The following is an 18,642-nucleotide window of genomic DNA, read 5'->3' on the forward strand; positions in this document are numbered from 1 at the left end:
GGGCCGGTTCCATCTCTTTATTGCCCCCGCCGGGGGTCACCTGCGGTGCAGGTAGAAGCCGGTGGCGCCGTGGGGGGGGGCCAGGCCCAGCTCCTGCCCCCCCGCGGTGCTGAGGAAGGCCCCGGGGCACGCGGCCGCCTCGAAGCTGTGCGTGGAGCCCCCGAAGCTCTTGTAGAAGGTGCAGGGGGAGGCCCCCGCCCCGAGCGAGAACAGCTCCAGCAGCGCCGCGTCCTGCGGGGGGGCAGCGCTGGGGCACGGCCGCGGGGACCCCCCCGGGACCGCTCCTCCGGGGGCACCGTGCGGGGGGGGGGGGGGGTGTCAGGGGTGCGGCGGCTTTGGGCTGAGCCTGATCGGGGTCCCCGGACAGGGAGGACCCAGCTCTAGGCCCCCCCCCCCAGCCCAGGGTGCCCCCAACTTGAGCAAGATTCTGCTGACCCCTAGGGGTGCCCTCACCTTGGGGTGCCCCCCCTGTGCTTGCCCTCACCTTAAAGTGGGTGCTCCACCTATGGGTGACTCAACCTTGGGGTGCTCCACCTATGGGTGCCCCCACCTTGGGGTGCGCCCCCTATGGGTGTCCTCACCTATGGGTGCTCCACCTATGGGTGCCTCAAACTTGGGGTGGTGCCCCCACCTTGGGATGCTCCCCATATGGGCGCCTTCACATGCGGGTGCTCCCCCTATGGGTGCCTCAACCTTGGGATTCCCCCTCTTGGGCTGACCCATAGCAAGGTGCCCCCCCCCGGCTGCGCCCCCCCCTCACCACGAGCTGCAGGCGGGGCTCGGGGCCGGGGGTGCAGGACAGGGCCTGGCTGCCCCCCCGGATGCCCACGATGAGGGGGCAGCGCCGGCGCTCCAGGTGCGGGTTGGGCACCGCACTGAAGATCTCTGCGGGACACGGAGGGGCCGCGTGGGCCGGGGGGGCAGCGGGCACGGCCCCCCCCACACCCCCACCCCCGGCACGCACCTTCCTGGTCGGCGCTGGCTCCCTGCAGGGGGGTGGGCACCAGGCGCCCCCCGCGCAGGCAGAGCCCGCGCTGCTCCGTGTCCCGCAGCACGAAGTGGTGGGGCCGGCCCCGGGGCAGCGGCGGTGCCGCCGAGGGCCCCGTCAGCTCCGGCGAGAGCTCTGCGGGGAGCGGGGGGGGGGCCCGGGGGGGGTCAGGGGCAGGGGGGGGGCAGGGGACATCGTGGGTGCAGGAGGGCATCACTGGAACGTGGGGCGGGGGGGCACGGGTGTGAGGGACGGGGGGACATGGGGGTGTCACGGGCGCACGGGGACATGGGGGTGTCACAGGGACGTGGGGACGGGGGTGTCACAGGGACGTGGGGATGGGGATGTGAGACACAGGTGTGATGGATACTGGGGGATGTGGGACGTGGGGGCACGGGAAGGGGACACACAGGGATAAGGGGACATCGCATGGAACACGGGGACGCAGGGACACGGCGACGGGCACCGTGGGTCCGTGTCCCTGCGCCCCCGGCGCTACCTTTCCCCAGGAACTCATCGAACAAGGCCTCCATGTCGGGGTCGATGACAGACTCCGGCGCGGCTCCGGGGCCCGCGCCCGGCTCCGCCGAGACCCCCATCGGGTGCTGCAGGGGCCAGGACCCCTCCTGGGGTCCCCGGGGCCCCTCGGCCCCGCTGTTGCCCGGGGAGGACAGGGACAGGTTGGGGTGAGGGCGGGCGCCCGCTGGTGCCACATCCCGGGGGAGGGATGGGACCAGCCCGTCCCCGTGCCATCCACATCCCGTCCCCATCCCATCCCATCCCATCCCATCCCCATCCCAAATCCATCCCATCCCCATCCCAAGTGCATCCCCTCCCCATCCCATCCCCATCCCATCCCATCCCCATCCCGTCCCAATCCCGTCCCCATCCCATCCCCATCCCATCCCCATCCCAAGTGCATCCCCTCCCCATCCCGTCCCCATCCCATCCCCATCCCCTCCCCATCCCGTCCCCATCCCGTCCCCATCCCGTCCCCATCCCATCCCCATCCCGTCCCCATCCCATCCCCATCCCATCCCCATCCCGTCCCCGTCCCGTCCCCCCTCACCGGCCGCTGCTCTCAGTCGGCTCCAGAGTGAACGCGCTGCAGCCGCTGCCGGGCAGGACCCGGCTCGTTCCCGATCGGGCGGTTCCCGATGATTCCCCGCGTTCCCGAGCGTGTCCCGGGATGTGGCTCCGGCTCTTATAGAGCGGGGGAGCAGAGCCCGGCCCTGGCCTTGGGCGGTACCGCTTTGGGCAGGGCCGGGGATGGTGAAACCTCACCCGGTGCCCGTGTCCCGCCGTGTCCCGGGGTCCCCTCGGCTCTCCTGTGTCCCCTCCACTGCCACCGGGCCGGGGGCACCGTGTCCCCGTGCGCCCCATCCCCCTGTCCCTGCGATGCCCGCATGTTCCCGTGCCCCCCTATATCCCCGTGTCCCCATAGAGCTGCCTCCAGACACCCCTGTGTCCCCTGTCCCCACGCCCCGTCCCTGCAATGTCCCCGTGTCTCCCCCCTGTCCCCACACCCCCGTCTCCCTGTCCCCCTGTTCCCACGTCCCTCCGCCGTCCCCACCCCATCCCCGTGATCCCCGTTCCCGTCTCCCGGTGCCGGTCGGGACACGCCGGGGCTGGAGCGTCTCCAGCGTCCCCCGCTCCGGGAAGGAGCCGCCCGAGCCCGGGACGCGGAGCCCCCGACACGGGACCGGTGCCCTCGGCAGCTTTATTGGCCCCGGGCGTCACCGGGGGTCAGCGGGGGGGAGGTCCCGGTCCCCAACGGGGGGGTCCCGGTCCCCGGTGCCGGGCTCCGGGCACTCGGCGGCGCTGAAGTAGAAGTCGAGGCGGGTGCTGGCATCGTGGCACCGGGAGAGCCCCAGGGGCTGGTGGCCCCGCGCCGAGGTGCACAGGAACCAGCCGGGGTTCGCGGCCGACTCGAAGCGCCAGAGCCCGGCCCGGTACGAGCGGAAGAAGGTGAAGGCGGCCGAGGCCGCCCCGGCGCGGGGCAGCTCCCGGATGTCGGCGTCCTGCGGCGGCACCGGCACGGGACCGGGGTGGGACCGGGGTGGGACCGGGGTGGGACCGGGATGGGACCGGGATGGGACCGGGATGGGACCGGGGTGGGACCGGGGTGGGACCGGGGTGGGACCGGGACGGGACCGAGCTGGGACCGGGACGGGACCGGGGTGGGACCGGGATGGGACCGTGGTGGGACCGGGATGGGACCGGGGTGGGACCGGGGTGGGACCGGGATGGGACCGGGATGGGACCGGGGTGGGACCGGGGTGGGACCGGGATGGGACCGTGGTGGGACCGGGATGGGACCGGGACGGGACCGGGGTGGGACCGGGGTGGGACCGGGACGGGACCGGGACGGGACCGGGACGGGACCGGGACGGGACCGAGCTGGGACCGGGACGGGACCGGGGTGGGACCGGGATGGGACCGTGGTGGGACCGGGATGGGACCGGGGTGGGACCGGGATGGGACCGGGATGGGACCGGCACGGGACCGGGATGGCACCGGCACGGGACCGGGATGGGACCGGCACGGGACCGGGGTGGGACCGGGATGGGACCGTGGTGGGACCGGGATGGGACCGGGATGGCACCGGCACGGGACCGGGATGGGACCGGGGTGGGACCGGGCAGCGGCACGGGGAAAGGGGGACCGCGAGAGCGGGGGCTGCGGTCGCCCCAGCCCCGTGGTGTCCCCTCCCCAGGGCATCCCCATCCCTTTCAAGTCCCCATTTCTTTGCTGTACCCATCGATGTCCCCATCCCCACAGTGTCCCCGTGGTGCCCCCATCTCTTTGGTATCCTCTTCCCCCTGTTGTCCCCCTCCCTTTGGGGGCCCCGTGGTGTCCCTTCCCCAAGGGGTCCCCATGATGTCCCCATTCCCACTGGTGTCCTCATCCCCATGGACGCCCCCATCCCATTGGTGCCCCCATGGGGTCCCCATCGATATCCCCATCCTCAATGACGTCGCCATCGATGTCCCCATGCCCAGTGACGTCCCCGTGCTCCAGCGGTGTCCCCATGGTGTTACCATCTCTTTGTGTCCCTATCCCCATTGATATCCCCATCCCTTTGGTGTCCCCATTGATGTCCCCGTGCCTGTGGTGTCTCCATGCCCACTGGTGTACCCATCCCATTGGTGTCCCCATCTCCATCGCCCTCGGTGTCCCCACTGATGTCCCCGTCCCCGTGGTGTCCCCATGCTCACTGGTGTCCCCAGTGATATCCTCATCCCTGCTGGTGTCTCCATCTCAGTGGTGTCCCATTGATGCCCCTATCCCATTGGTGTCCCCATCGATATCCCCATCCCCAATGATGTCCTCATTGATGTCCCCATCCCATCGGTGTCCCCATCCCCATTGAAGTCCCCCCATCCCCTTGGTATCCCCAAGATATCCCCATCCCCATGGATGCCCCCATCCCATTGGTGCCCCCATGGTGTCCCCATCGATATCCCCATCCCCAATGATGTCCCCATTGATGTCCCCATCCCTGTGGTATCCCCATGATGCCCCCATCCCCATGGATGCCCCCATCCCATTGGTGCCCCCATGGTGTCCCCATTGATATCCCCATCCCAAAAGATGTCCCCATTGATGTCCCCGTCCCACTGGTGTCCCCATCCCCATTGAAGTCCCCAACGCCTTGGTATCCCTCTCCCATGGTGCCCCCATCCCATTGGTGCCCCCATGGTGTCCCCATCGATATCCCCATCCCCACTGATATCCCCACTGATGTCCCCATCCCCTTGGTATCCCCATGATGCCCCCATCCCCATGGATGCCCCCATCCCATTGGTGCCCCCACGGTGTCCCCATCGATACCCCCGGTGCTGCCCCCATTGATTCCCCACCCCGTTGGTGCCCCCCCGCTGGCGGTGGCTGACCTGCAGGCTCAGGCTGGGCCGGGGCCCGGGGGCGCTGGCGAGGCACCGGGACCCGTTCTGGATGCCCATGACGAGGGGCAGCCGGGCGGGCGCGAAGGCGCGGTTGGGCACCCAAAACACCTCCTCTGGGGCCCCCCCCCCGCGTCAGGGCGCGCCCCGAGGGGGGGTCCCCATCGGTGTCCGCGCCCCCCAATCCGCAGGGCCCCCCCTCACCTTCCCGCGCCGCGTTGGCGCCCTGCAGGTGCCCGGCCACGAGCCGCCCGTCGCGCAGGTAAAGGCTCTTGTGGTCCACGTCGCGCATCCTGCGGGGACAGCGCGGACACCGCTGCCCCCCCCGCTCCGCCCCGCGCGGCCCCGCGCCCGCAGCGCCACTCACCGGTACCGGAGCACTGCGCGGGGCCGCGGGGCGGGCGCGGCGGCTTCGGGCTCTGCGCGGAGACAGCGGAGGAGGAGGAGGAGGAGGAGGAGGAGGAGGAGGGCGAGGGCGAGCGCGGGTTTGCGCGCCAGGGCCCCGCCGCCGCCGCCTCCCGCTCCCGGGGGTCCGCGCTCACCCATGGGGCGCGGAAGGAAGGAGGAGGCGGCGGAGCTGTTGCCTCACCGCTGACGGAGGGGGAAGCGCTGGTTCCGCCCCGCTGCGGGCTCGGCACGGCTCGGAACGGGGGGGGGGACGCGGGACAAACACACAGCGGGGACGGGGCACACGGGGGGCGACGGACACAACCGGGGGTCACCGCTCCCGTCGGAGCCGGCGCACGGGGGTCTCGAACCCTCAACCTCATCGCTGGAGGAGCAGCGCCCTCCTCGCTGCGCCACCGGAACGCGGATGTGTCAATGGGGAGGGTCCTGCGCATGCGCAGTGCGAGCGGCGCGGGCCATGGCGGGCGGCGGGGCGCTGCGGGCCGCGGTGGTGGCTGTGCTGCTGGCGGCGGGCGGGCAGGGGCTGTACTTCCACATCGGAGAGACCGAGAAGCGCTGCTTCATCGAGGAGATCCCGGACGAGACCATGGTCATCGGTGCGGGCGGGGGGGCCCGGAGCCGGGGGGGGGGTGGTTCCCCATCCCCATCCCCGGGGAATGGCGGCGGTCCCGGTCCCGGTCCGATGCCCCGCTCTCCGCAGGGAATTACCGGACGCAGCTCTGGGACAAGCAGTCCGAGTCGTTCCTGCCCTCCACGCCGGGGCTGGGCATGCACGTGGAGGTGAAGGACCCCGACGGCAAAGTGAGTGCCTGGGGGGTGTGCATGGGGCACCCATGGGGCTGCGGGGGTCCCTGTGGTGCGTGGAGGGAGGGGGGGGTGTCCCCGGGGTGCCTTTGGTCCTGCACAGGGGGTCCCCTGGGTGCTGGTAGAAGAAGGCAGATTGTGCTTGGGGTGCACGGAGCACCCATCGACCAGGGCAGGGGCCCCTTGGGGTGCATGGGTACCCATGGGGGGATGTCCCTGGGGTGCTTTTGAACGAGGGCAGGGGGTCCTTGGGGTGCTTGTAAAGGAAGGTGGGGGGTGCTTGGGGTGCTCGGGTGCCCACCGTTGGGGTGCCTGCTGGGTTGGGGTGCCTTTGTGCCTGAGTAGGGGTCCCCGGGGTGCCCACTGTGCTGGGTGGGGGGTCCCTGGGGTCCCTTCCAAGCCAGGCCAAGGGTTCCCTGCGGGTGCCTCGGCAGCGGGTGCGGTGTCGCGGTGCAGGTGGTGCTGTCGCGGCAGTACGGCTCCGAGGGCCGCTTCACCTTCACGTCGCACACACCGGGGGAGCACCAGATCTGCCTCCACTCCAACTCCACCCGCATGGCCCTGTTCGCCGGCGGCAAGCTGGTGAGTGGGGACCGGGCATGGGGACACCGCGAAGCGGGGGTACCGGGGACACCCCGAGGCAGGGGTACCGGTGGCACCGGCGCGCCCTGACCCCCTGCGCCCCGCAGCGGGTGCACCTCGACATCCAGGTGGGGGAGCACACCAACAACTACCCCGAGATCGCCGCCAAGGACAAGCTGACGGAGCTGCAGCTCCGCGCCCGGCAGCTCCTCGACCAGGTCGAGCAGATCCAGAAGGAGCAGAACTACCAGCGGGTGAGGAGCGGGGTGCGGGGTCGGGGGGGGGACGGGGCACAGGACACCCCGCTTTCCCCCTCCCGTGAGCCCACCCCACGCTTTATTCCCGTGCTCAGTACCGGGAGGAGCGCTTCCGCATGACGAGCGAGAGCACGAACCAGCGCGTGCTGTGGTGGTCCATCGCCCAGACCATCATCCTCATCCTCACCGGCATCTGGCAGATGAGGCATCTCAAGAGCTTCTTCGAGGCCAAGAAGCTGGTGTAGAGCCCCCCAGCACCCCCCGGGGGGGCTCCCACAGGGGGGGGGGGGGGGGGGGTCCGCGCTGCCGTTTTTGGGGGAAATAAAGCGGTTTTGGGGGCCATTGGTGCGGTTTTAATATGCGGGGGGGTGCTCAGTCCTCCACCGCCAGGGGGCGGCGCGGCGGCCTGAGCCGCTCTGGGCGCGCCGCACGGTGTCGGTGGTGAGCGGGAGCCCAGCATGGCGGCGGCGGAGGGGCCGGCGGCGCGGTTCGAGCACATGGGGCTGGACCCGCGGCTCCTGCGGGTGCGGAGGGAGCGGGACCGGCACCGGGGTGGGGGGAGCCACGGTGGGGAGGGGGCTCGGGGGTCCCTGGGGGTGAGGGAGGCCGCAAAGGGCCGGTACCGTGCGGTCCGTTGGTCACCGGGGGTCCTGGGGGGGGGCGTGAGGGCACCGGGACCCGTCGGGGTGGGGGGGGGCAGTGGGGTGCTCTGGGGGGGAGAGGAGCCCATTGAGAGCGTTTGGGGTGCCTGGGGGCGGGACATGAGGCGATGGGGGGGATATGGGGTACAGCGGGGTGCGGGGCAGTACATGGGGGGTAACAACCAGGGCCTGGGGGGGGATATGGGGTACAGGGGCTGTGGGGCACTGCCCGGGCAGTACATGGGGGGCACAGCCAGGGCTTGGAGGGGGATATGGGGTAAAGCGGGGTTCGGGGCAGTACATGGGGGTCACAGCCAGGGCTTGGGGTGCACTGAAGCCTTGGGGTCATTGCTGAGGGGAGTGGGGGGGGACAGCGGGGTTCGGGGCACCGGGAAGGTCTGCGGGGCCGGGGAGGTTCGGTGCCGGGGTCCTTCAGGGGCTGAGCCCCGGGGCGCGGGCGCAGCTCGGTCACCCCCGGGCCGGCCCCGCAGGCGGTGGCGGAGCTGGGCTGGGGCTCCCCCACGTCCATCCAGGCCGAGGCCATTCCGCTGGCGCTGGAGGGCCGGGACCTGCTGGTGCGCGCCAGGACCGGCTCCGGCAAGACCGGAGCCTACGGCCTGCCCGTGCTGCAGCTGCTCCTGCGGGGCAGGGAGGTGAGCGGGGAGCGGGGCGGGGGGGGGGCGCCGCGGGCAAGAGAGCTCCGGAGGGCACCGGGGCTCTGGGGGTACAGGGGAGGGGTGGGCTCTGGGGGGGGAAACGGGGGGTACGGGGCTCCATGGTCTGGTGACACTGTGCCCCACTGTGTCTGGGTCGCACTGTGCCCCACTGTGTCTGGGTCGCACTGTGTCCCACTGTGCCCCACTGTGTTGCACTCTGTCTCACTGTGTGCCACTGAGTCACACTGTATTTCACTGTGTCCCACTGTGTCGCACTATGTCCCACTGTGTCCCACTGAGTCACACTGTGTTTCACTGTGTCCCACTGTTTCCCACTGTGTCGCACTGTGTCTCACTGTGTCTCATTGTGTCTCACTGTATCCCACTGTGTCTCACTGTGTCTGTGTCGCACTGTGTCGCACTGTGTCGCACTGTTGCACTGTGTCACACTGTATCGCACTGTGTCGCACTGTTGCACTGTGTCGCACTGTGTCGCACTGTTGCACTGTGTCGCACTGTATCGCACTGTGTTGCACTGTTGCACTGTGTCGCACTGTATCGCACTGTCGCACTGTATCGCACTGTGTCGCACTGTCTCACTGTATCGCACTGTTGCACTGTGTCACACTGTATCGCACTGTATCCCACTGTGTCTCACTCTGTGTCTCACTGTGTCCCACTGTGTCCCACTGTGTCTCACTGTCCCCCCCCCCGTGTCCCACTGTGTCGCACTGTATCACACTGTTTCCCACTGTGTTGCACTGTTTCACACTGTGTCACATTGTGTCTCCTTGTCCCTCACTGTCTCTCACTGTCCCTCACTGTCTCTCCCTGTCTCTCCCTGTCTCTCACTGTCCCTCACTGTCTCTCCCTGTCCCTCACTGTCCCTCACTGTCTCTCCCTGTCTCTCCCTGTCCCTCACTGTCCCTCACTGTCCCTCACTGTCTCTCCCTGTCTCTCCCTGTCCCTCACTGTCTCTCCCTGTCTCTCCCTGTCTCTCCCTGTCCCTCACTGTCTCTCACTGTCTCTCACTGTCTCTCACTGTCTCTCCCTGTCCCTCACTGTCCCTCACTGTCCCTCCCTGTCTCTCACTGTCTCTCACTGTCTCTCCCTGTCCCTCACTGTCTCTCCCTGTCTCTCACTGTCTCTCACTGTCTCTCCCTGTCTCTCCCTGTCCCTCACTGTCCCTCACTGTCTCTCCCTGTCTCTCACTGTCTCTCCCTGTCCCTCACTGTCCCTCCCTGTCTCTCTCTGTCCCTCTCTGTCTCCCTCACTGTCCCTCACTGTCCCTCACTGTCTCTCACTGTCACTCACTGTCTCTCACTGTCTCTCACTGTCCCTCACTGTCCCTCACTGTCCCTCACTGTCTCTCACTGTCCCTCACTGTCTCTCACTGTCTCTCACTGTCTCTCACTGTCTCTCCCTGTCCCTCACTGTCTCTCACTGTCTCTCACTGTCTCTCACTGTCCCTCACTGTCTCTCACTGTCTCTCACTGTCTCTCACTGTCCCTCACTGTCTCTCACTGTCTCTCCCTGTCTCTCCCTGTCTCTCACTGTCCCTCACTGTCTCTCCCTGTCCCTCACTGTCTCTCACTGTCTCTCCCTGTCTCTCACTGTCTCTCCCTGTCCCTCACTGTCTCTCACTGTCCCTCACTGTCTCTCACTGTCTCTCACTGTCTCTCACTGTCTCTCCTGTCTCTCACTGTCCCTCACTGTCTCTCCTGTCTCTCACTGTCCTCTCACTGTCTCTCACTGTCTCTCTGTCTCTCACTGTCCCTCACTGTCTCTCCCTGTCCCTCACTGTCTCTCTCTCTGTCTCTCTCTCACTGTCACTGTCTCTCACTGTCTCTCTGTCTCTCACTCTCTCTCCCTCACTGTCCCTCACTGTCTCTCACTGTCTCTCACTGTCACTGTCTCTCACTCTCTCTCTCTCTGTCCTCACTGTCTCTTCTGTCTCTCTCACTGTCTCTCCCTGTCTCTCCTGTCCCTCACTGTCTCTCTGTCCTGTCTCTCTCTCTCTCTCACTGTCTCTCACTGTCCCTCACTGTCTCTCCCTGTCTCTCTCCCTGTCTCTCTCTCTCCCTGTCTCTCTCTCTCTCTCTCTCTGTCTCTGTCCCTCACTGTCTCTCCTGTCCCTCACTGTCTCTCTCCTCTCACTGTCTCTCCCTGTCTCTCTCTCACTGTCCTCTCACTGTCTCTCACTTTCTCTCCTGTCTCACTGTCTCTCACTGTCTCTCTCTCACTGTCTGTCTCTCTCTCTCTCCCTCTCTCACTGTCTCTCACTGTCTCTCTGTCTCTCACTGTCTCTCACTGTCTCTCACTGTCTCTCCCTGTCTCCTGTCTCACTGTCTCTGTCCCTCACTGTCTCTCACTGTCTCTCTCTCTGTCTCTCCTGTCTCTCACTGTCTCTGTCTCTGTCTCTCTCACTGTCCCTCACTGTCTCTCACTGTCTCTCACTGTCTCTCTCACTGTCTCTCACTGTCTCTCACTGTCTCTCACTGTCTCTCTCTGTCTCTCACTGTCTCTCTCTCTCCCTGTCTCTCCTGTCTTTCTCTCTCACTGTCTCTCTCTCACTGTCTCTCTCTCTGTCTCTCTCACTGTCCCTCACTGTCTCTCTCTCCCTGTCTCTCACTGTCTCTCACTGTCTCTCTCTGTCTCACTCTCTGTCTCTCCCTCTCTCTCTTTCTCTCTCTCTCTGTCTCTCTCTGTCTCTCCCTGTCTCTCTCTCTCTCTCTCTCTCTCTCTCTCTGTCTCTCACTGTCTCTCACTGTCTCTCCCTGTCTCTCCTGTCCCTCACTGTCTCTCTCCTGTCTCTCTCTCTCACTGTCTCTCACTGTCTCTCCCTGTCTCTCCCTGTCTCTCTGTCTCTCACTGTCTGTCTCTCTCTCCTTCTCTCTCTCCTCTCACTGTCTCTCTGTCTCTCACTGTCTCTCACTGTCTCTCCTGTCTGTCTCCCTGTCCCTCACTGTCTCCTGTCTCTCCCTGTCTCTCACTGTCACTCTCACTGTCTCTCACTGTCTCTCCCTGTCTCACTGTCTCACTGTCTCTCACTGTCCCTCACTGTCTCTCACTGTCTCTCACTGTCTCTCTGTCCACTGTCTCTCACTGTCTCTCTCTCTCACTGTCTCTCCCTGTCTCTCTCTGTCTCTCACTGTCTCTCACTGTCTCTCACTGTCTCTCTCCTGTCTCTCACTGTCTCTCACTGTCTCTCCACTGTCTCTCCACTGTCTCTCACTGTCTCTCACTGTCTCTCTCCTGTCTCTCTCTCACTGTCCCTCACTGTCTCTGTCTCTCACTGTCTCTCTCCTGTCTCTCTCCCTGTCTCTCACTGTCACTCACTGTCTCTCCCTGTCTCTCACTGTCTCTCACTGTCTCTCCCTGTCTCTCCCTGTCTCTCCCTGTCTCTCCCTGACAAACACTGTCCCACACTGACTCTCACTGTCTCTCACTGTCTCTCACTGTCTCTCTCCTGTCTCTCACTGTCTCTCTCACTGTCTCTCACTGTCTCTCACTGTCTCTCTCACTGTCTCTCTGTCTCTCTCTGTCTCTCTCTGTCTCTCACTGTCCCTCACTGTCTCTCCTGTCCTCTCTGTCTCTCACTGTCCCTCCTGTCTCTCCCTGTCTCTCTCTCCCTGTCCCTGTCTCTCCCTGTCTCTCACTGTCTCTCACTGTCTCTCACTGTCTCTCACTGTCTCTCACTGTCTCTCCCTGTCCCTCACTGTCTCTCACTGTCTCTCACTGTCTCTCCCTGTCCCTCACTGTCTCTCTCTCCTGTCTCTCACTGTCCCTCACTGTCTCTCACTGTCTCTCACTGTCCCTCCCTGTCCCTCCCTGTCCCTCACTGTCTCTCCCTGTCTCTCCCTGTCCCTCACTGTCTCTCCCTGTCTCTCACTGTCTCTCCCTGTCTCTCCCTGTCCCTCACTGTCTCTCCCTGTCCCTCACTGTCTCTCCCTGTCCCTCACTGTCTCTCACTGTCTCTCACTGTCTCTCCCTGTCCCTCACTGTCTCTCACTGTCCCTCACTGTCCCTCACTGTCTCTCACTGTCTCTCACTGTCTCTCCCTGTCCCTCCCTGTCCCTCACTGTCTCTCACTGTCCCTCACTGTCTCTCTCTGTCTCTCCCTGTCTCTCCCTGTCCCTCACTGTCTCTCCCTGTCCCTCCCTGTCCCTCACTGTCTCTCACTGTCTCTCCCTGTCCCTCACTGTCTCTCCCTGTCCCTCACTGTCCCTCACTGTCCCTCACTGTCTCTCACTGTCTCTCCCTGTCTCTCACTGTCTCTCCCTGTCTCTCCCTGTCCCTCACTGTCTCTCCCTGTCTCTCCCTGTCTCTCCCTGTCTCTCACTGTCTCTCACTGTCCCTCACTGTCTCTCACTGTCTCTCACTGTCTCTCACTGTCTCTCACTGTCCCTCACTGTCCCTCACTGTCCCTCACTGTCTCTCCCTGTCTCTCACTGTCCCTCACTGTCTCTCCCTGTCTCTCCCTGTCTCTCCCTGTCTCTCCCTGTCTCTCCCTGTCTCTCCCTGTCCCTCACTGTCTCTCACTGTCTCTCACTGTCTCTCCCTGTCCCTCACTGTCTCTCCCTGTCTCTCCCTGTCCCTCACTGTCTCTCACTGTCTCTCACTGTCTCTCACTGTCTCTCCCTGTCCCTCACTGTCTCTCCCTGTCTCTCCCTGTCCCTCACTGTCTCTCACTGTCTCTCACTGTCCCTCCCTGTCTCTCACTGTCTCTCACTGTCCCTCCCTGTCTCTCACTGTCTCTCACTGTCCCTCACTGTCTCTCACTGTCTCTCACTGTCCCTCCCTGTCTCTCACTGTCTCACGCTTTCTCTCCCTGTCCCTCACTCTGGTCTCCCCGTGTCCCCGTGCCCAGGCTCCCCAGGCTCTGCCCCAGGCCGTGCGGGCACTGGTGCTGGTGCCCTCCCGGGAGCTGGCCCTGCAGGTGCTGCGCTGCCTGCGCCGCTTGGCGGCTGCCACCGATCTGCGCGTGGCCGAGCTGGGGGACGGGGACCCTGCGGCGCTGCGGTGAGTGCCCGGCTCCCCCTTGGTGTCACCCCCCATTGTCATCACATCACCCTTGGTGTCCCTGTGTCACCCCCCATTGCCATCGGGTCACCCCTAGGTGTCCCCGTGTCACCCCCCCATTGTCATGGGGTTACCCTTGTTGTCCCCGTGTCACCCCCCATTGCCATCGGGTCACCCTTGGTGTCCCCGTGTCACCCCCCATTGCCATCGGGTCACCCCTTGGTGTCCCCGTGTCACCCCCATTGCCATCGGGTCACCCCTTGTTGTCCCCGTGTCACCCCCCATTGCCATCGGGTCACCCTTGGTGTCCCCGTGTCACCCCCCATTGCCATCGGGTCACCCCTTGGTGTCCCCGTGTCACCCCCCATTGCCATCGGGTCACCCCTTGGTGTCCCTGTGTCACCCCCCATTGCCATCGGGTCACCCCTTGGTGTCCCCGTGTCACCCCCATTGCCATCGGGTCACCCCTAGGTGTCCCCATGTCACCCCCCATTGTCATGGGGTCACCCTAGGTGTCCCCGTGTCACCCCCCATTGCCATCGGGTCACCCCTAGGTGTCCCCATGTCACCCCCCATTGTCATGGGGTCACCCCTAGGTGTCCCCGTGTCACCCCCCATTGCCATCGGGTCACCCCTAGGTGTCCCCATGTCACCCCCCATTGTCATGGGGTCACCCCTAGGTGTCCCCATGTCACCCCCCATTGTCATGGGGTCACCCCTAGGTGTCCCCGTGTCACCCCTCATTGCCATCGGGTCACCCCTTGTTGTCACTGTGTCCAACCCCAGTGCCACTCAGTCACCCCTTGGTGTCACCCCGTCATCCCCCAGCACCCTCGGTTGTCACCGTGTCACCCCCCCAGTGTCACCATTTCACTCCCTGGTGTCCCTGTGTCATCCCCCAGTGTCCCCGTGTCACCCCTTGGTGTCCCCATGTCACCCCACAGACCCCATTGTCCAACCCCCAGCCCCCCTATACCCCCCCCAGCCCCACATCCCCATGGTGCCACGCTGTCTCAGGCCCGTGGTGGCGGCACAGCCGGACGTGCTGGTGGGGACGCCGGGGCGGGTGCTGGCGCAGGTCACTGCCCGCAGCCTGGTGCTGCGGCACTCGCTGGAGCTGCTGGTGCTGGATGAGGCCGACCTGCTCCTGGGCTTCGGCTGCCTCGAGGACATCAAGGCCCTGCTCTGGTGAGGGGCTGGGGGCCATGGGGGGCACTCACAGGGCCTGGGGGGGCACTGCTGTGGCTGGGGGTCGGGGGGGGTGCGATGGGGCTTGGGCAGGAGAGCGGGGGGGGCACAGTCAGGGGTTGGGGCCCAAGGTTTTGGGGGGCACAGCGGGGTTCAAGGGCTGGGATGTGGGGGTCCCCATGGGGTAAGGGCTGGCGCTGACCCCCCCGTGCCCCCCCCAGCCACCTCCCCAAGATCTATCAGGCGCTGCTGATGTCGGCCACGTTCAGCCCCGACGTGGAGGCGCTCAAGGAGCTGGTGCTGCACAACCCGGTGAGGGCAAGGGGGGAGTTTTGGGGGGGTCTTTGGGCTGGTTTTAGGGGTCTGGAGAGGTTTGGGGGCTCCAGGGGCAGCTCTGGGGTGTCTGGGGGGGTGTTTGGAGGGTCCAGGGGAGGATCTGGGGGTCCGAGAGCAGGTTTGGCGGGTCAGAAGGGAGATTTGAGGTGTCGGGGGGGGGGGGAGGATCAGAGGTGGCTTTGGGGCATCCAGTGGGAAGTTTGGGGGGTCCAGGGGAAGGTTTGGGGGGGTAGGGGCAGGTTTGGGGGCAGAGGGTCAGATTTGGGATGGGCAGGGGCAGGTTTGGGGTGGGCAGGAGCGGGTTTGGGGGGGCAGGGGCTGGGTTTGGGGCTGCAGGGGCGGGTTTGGGGCTGCAGGGGCGGGTTTGGGGGGGCAGGGTCAGGTTCGGGGGGGGCAGGGTCAGGTTTGGGCGGGCAGGGTCAGGTTTGGGGGGGCAGGGGCAGGTTTGGGCGGGCAGGGGCAGGTTTGGGGGGGCAGGGGCAGGTTTGGGGGGGCAGGTTCGGGGGGGGCAGGGTCAGGTTTGGGCGGGCAGGGTCAGGTTTGGGGGGGCAGGGGCAGGTTTGGGGGGGCAGGGGCAGGTTCGGGGGGGGCAGGGGCAGTTTTTGGGGCTGCAGGGTCAGGTTTGGGGAGCAGCAGCAGGTCTGTGGGCACAGAGGTGCTGCCCCCAGCCCAGAGCCCGTTGGGGTCACGGCAGCTCCGCGGTTCCCGGTGCAGGTGCGGCTGTGCCCGGCGCAGGCCCCGCTGCCAGGCCCGGCTCAGCTGCAGCAGTTGGTGCTGCGCTGCGGCACGGCCGAGGACAAGGTGCTGGTGTTGGTGGCGCTGCTGCGGCTGCGGGTGCTGCGCGGCCGGGCCCTGCTCTTCGTGTCCTCCCTGCCCCGCTGCTACCGCCTCAAGCTGCTCCTCGAGCAGTTCGGCATCGGCGCCTGCGCCCTCAACCCCGAGCTGCCGGCGCGCTCCCGGTGAGCCCCAGGGCAGGGCTGGCAGGAGCTGGGGTGCTCCTCGGGGACAAGAGGTGCCCGAGGGGGTCCCCCATGGCCATCGGATGCTCTTGAGGTGCTGGGGGGAATGGCCATGGGGTGAAGGACACCCCCGGGGGAGGTTCCAGGGGGGTGAAGGGGACAGTGAGATGCTCGTGAAGGAGGATGGAGCACCCTGGGGCCAAGGGGTGCTCGAGGGTGTCCCGTGGCAATAGGGAAGGACACCCGTTGGGACGTGCCAGAAGGGTTTGGGGTGTCCATTGAGGAGGGTGAAGGGGAAAATGGGGTGTCCCAGGGAGATGGGGCAGTGCTGAGGGGGGTGCGAGCCGAGGCGAGGCCTTAGGGTGCTCCTTGGGGACAAGGGGTGCTCATGGAAATGGTCCACGTCCCATGGAAAGGGGGGTCCCATGGGGTGAAGGGCACCTTGGAGCGGGTCCCAGCATGTTGTGGGGTGCTGATGGGGGGGGGGTCACCCCAAGTTGGGTGCTGAACCCCCCCATGGCGCAGGTGTCACATCATCGCCCAGTTCAACCGCGGCATCTACGACTACATCGTGGCCACGGACGAAGAGGCGCCGGTGCCGGAGCCGCAGCCAGAGCCGCAGCCAGAGCAGCCACGGCGCAGGAAGCGCCGGGGGCCGGTGCAGGGGTGAGCCCGGGGTGGGGGGGCTCTGTGTCACCGGGGTGTCCCCATGGCACTGAGGGTGTCCCCATGGCACCGGAGGTTTCCCCATGGCACCGAGGGTGTCCCCATTGCACCAGGGTGTCCCCATGGCACTGGGGGTGTCCCCGTGGCACTGAGGGTGTCCCCGTGGCACTGGGGGTGTCCCTGTGGCACTGGAGGTGTCCCCGTGGCACTGGGGGTGTCCCCGTGGCACCTGGGGTGTCCCCGTGGCACTGAGGGTGTCCCCGTGGCACTGGGGGTGTCCCTGTGGCACTGGAGGTGTCCCCGTGGCACTGGGGGTGTCCCCGTGGCACCGGGGGTGTCCCCATAGCAGCAGGGGTCAGTGGGGCCATGTCCTGCTGCTGCACCCATTGGGGCTGGGGACGTCACCCGGAGCCATGGGGCTGCTGCTGCCCTGGGGGGTCCCTTGAGGCACATCCCCTTCCTTTTGGGGGGGGGCTCTTTGCCCTGTCCCTGCAGCTTTGGGGTCCCCCTGTCCCATTGTCCCTGTGCCCATGGGGGGGTTCCCAACACCTCATGTCCTGTCCCCCCCCCAGCAAGGGCAAGGACCCCGAGTTCAGCGTCTCGCGCGGCATCGACTTCCAGAACGTGGCCGCTGTCATCAACTTCGATGTGCCCGACACGGTCGAGTCCTACATCCACCGCGTGGGCAGGTCTGTGGGGCGGGGGGGGGGGTGGGGGGCACAGGGACACACGGGTGGGGGGGGTCCCCACCACCGCGTCCCCTCTGTGCCGCAGGACAGCCCGGGCGGACAACCCCGGCACGGCGCTGACGCTGGCGCTGCCCGAGGAGGAGGAGAGCCTGGCCCGCATCGAGGACGCGCTGGCAGGAGGTGGGGGGGTCCCCATGGCCCGTTGTGGGGGGTTGAGGGGGGGGGGGTCAGGACAAGCAGGGGGTGACCCTGTGTGTGCCTCCCCCCCACCCCGTACCCACAGACAACGGTGAGTCCATGCTGCAGCCCTACAAGTTCTGCATGGAGGAGATCGAGGGGCTGCGCTACCGCTGCCGGGTACGTGAGGGACCTGGGGGGGGGGGGTCCGGTGGCACCAGTTTAGGGGTGCCAACCTCTGACCCCCCCCCCCAGGACGCCATGCGCTCGGTCACCAAGCAGGCGGTGAAGGAAGCGCGGCTGCGGGAGATCAAGGACGAGCTCCTCAACTCTGAGAAGCTCAAGGTAACAACGACCCCCCCTCGGGGCTGGGGGGGGGGTCCAGGGGCGCTGCCCACCCCCAGTACCCCCAATTCTCTCTCCGTGTGTGCCCCCCCCAGGCGTATTTCGAGGACAACCCCCGGGACCTGCACGTCCTGCGCCACGACAAACCCCTGCACCCGGCCATCGTGCAGCCGCACCTCCGCAACGTGCCCGACTACCTGGGTACGGCCCCGCTCCGTGGGGGGGGGACACAGGGGGCTGCCCCCAGACCCCCCCTCACCGCTCAGTCTGCCCCCAGTGCCCCCCAGCCTCCGCGGGGTCGTCAAACCCAGCCTCAAGAAGCGCAAGTGGCAGCGCCCGCCCCGCACAGGGGCCTCCCGAAGGGGGGGTGCAGCGGTGAGTGGGAGCGATGGGGACCCCCCCCCGATGCACCCTCTGCTATGGGGGGGTCCTCATGGTGCTTTTCTTCTCCCCCCCCCTCCAGTCCCACGGCTCCGGGAACCCACTGCAGAACTTCAAGTACACGCGGCGCCGGAGCAAGCGTCCCGGTGCTGCGGCACCGTCCTGAGCCCCCCCGGCACCCCCCCCCTCGGGGGCTCCCCCTGCCCCCCATTGCTTGTGCCCAATAAAGGTGCCCATAGCCCCGAGGTGCTGCGTGGTGACAGGGACGGTTGGTGACGCAGGGGAGCTCGCCGGGCAAAGGTGCCCCGACGTTATCAGCCCCCCCTTATCACAGCCATAAACAGGGCAAGGACACGGGGTGGGGGGGGAACCCCGGGTTTGGGGTGTCCTGGTGTTGCCAGGAGCCTGGGAACCGGGTGTGTGTGGGGCTGGCGCCGTGGGAAGGGTGCCCTGTGTTGTGTCACCCACCAAGACACCTCCTTAATGGGGCCCAGCTCCAGGGTGAGCCCGTCCCGGCACCGTGGCACCGTCATCCCCGGGTTGGTACCAGCCCCTGTGGCTGGTTTTGCCCCATCCCGCATCCCGGTGCTGGGATCCCCCTCACCCGTGAGCCCCATCCCGGTGCCCGGCAGTGCTGT

At 66.6% G+C, this 18,642-nt stretch overlaps 4 protein-coding genes across 4 annotated transcripts; 2 read left to right on the forward strand and 2 right to left on the reverse strand.

The window, feature by feature from the left end:
* Window positions 1-27: 27 nt before the first annotated feature.
* LOC130599639 (interleukin-36 receptor antagonist protein-like) lies at window positions 28-2,170 on the reverse strand. Its single transcript, XM_057410264.1, has 5 exons — window positions 2,058-2,170; window positions 1,488-1,642; window positions 965-1,123; window positions 761-885; window positions 28-231 (listed from the first exon to the last, which is right to left on the reverse strand). Exons 2-5 carry the CDS (start codon window positions 1,585-1,587, stop codon window positions 37-39), a joined length of 579 nt encoding a protein of 192 aa, XP_057266247.1. The 5' UTR covers window positions 1,588-1,642; window positions 2,058-2,170; the 3' UTR covers window positions 28-36.
* A 554-nt stretch (window positions 2,171-2,724) lies between these two features.
* On the reverse strand, window positions 2,725-5,251 carry LOC130599635 (interleukin-1 family member 10-like). Its single transcript, XM_057410259.1, has 3 exons — window positions 5,098-5,251; window positions 4,885-5,009; window positions 2,725-3,009 (listed from the first exon to the last, which is right to left on the reverse strand). The coding sequence occupies exons 1-3, from the start codon at window positions 5,183-5,185 to the stop codon at window positions 2,725-2,727; spliced, it is 498 nt and encodes a 165-aa protein (XP_057266242.1). The 5' UTR covers window positions 5,186-5,251.
* Window positions 5,252-5,707: 456 nt separating this feature from the next.
* Window positions 5,708-7,282, forward strand: TMED4 (transmembrane p24 trafficking protein 4). The gene is made up of 5 exons (XM_057410260.1): window positions 5,708-5,897; window positions 6,002-6,102; window positions 6,562-6,687; window positions 6,795-6,941; window positions 7,040-7,282. The coding sequence occupies exons 1-5, from the start codon at window positions 5,708-5,710 to the stop codon at window positions 7,187-7,189; spliced, it is 714 nt and encodes a 237-aa protein (XP_057266243.1). The 3' UTR covers window positions 7,190-7,282.
* Window positions 7,283-7,360: 78 nt separating this feature from the next.
* On the forward strand, window positions 7,361-18,199 carry DDX56 (DEAD-box helicase 56). The gene is made up of 14 exons (XM_057410265.1): window positions 7,361-7,468; window positions 8,077-8,238; window positions 13,112-13,263; window positions 14,281-14,451; window positions 14,673-14,763; window positions 15,502-15,746; window positions 16,272-16,412; window positions 16,985-17,101; window positions 17,187-17,281; window positions 17,385-17,458; window positions 17,534-17,623; window positions 17,719-17,824; window positions 17,901-17,998; window positions 18,087-18,199. Exons 1-14 carry the CDS (start codon window positions 7,403-7,405, stop codon window positions 18,168-18,170), a joined length of 1,692 nt encoding a protein of 563 aa, XP_057266248.1. The 5' UTR covers window positions 7,361-7,402; the 3' UTR covers window positions 18,171-18,199.
* The last annotated feature ends 443 nt before the right edge of the window (window positions 18,200-18,642 follow it).

This window comes from Pezoporus wallicus, unplaced genomic scaffold (genome assembly GCF_028554395.1).
Source record: "Pezoporus wallicus isolate ANWC-B61680 ecotype Strahan unplaced genomic scaffold, APGP_CSIRO_Pwel_v1 contig_14304, whole genome shotgun sequence".
Taxonomy (NCBI): Eukaryota; Metazoa; Chordata; class Aves; order Psittaciformes; family Psittacidae; genus Pezoporus; species Pezoporus wallicus.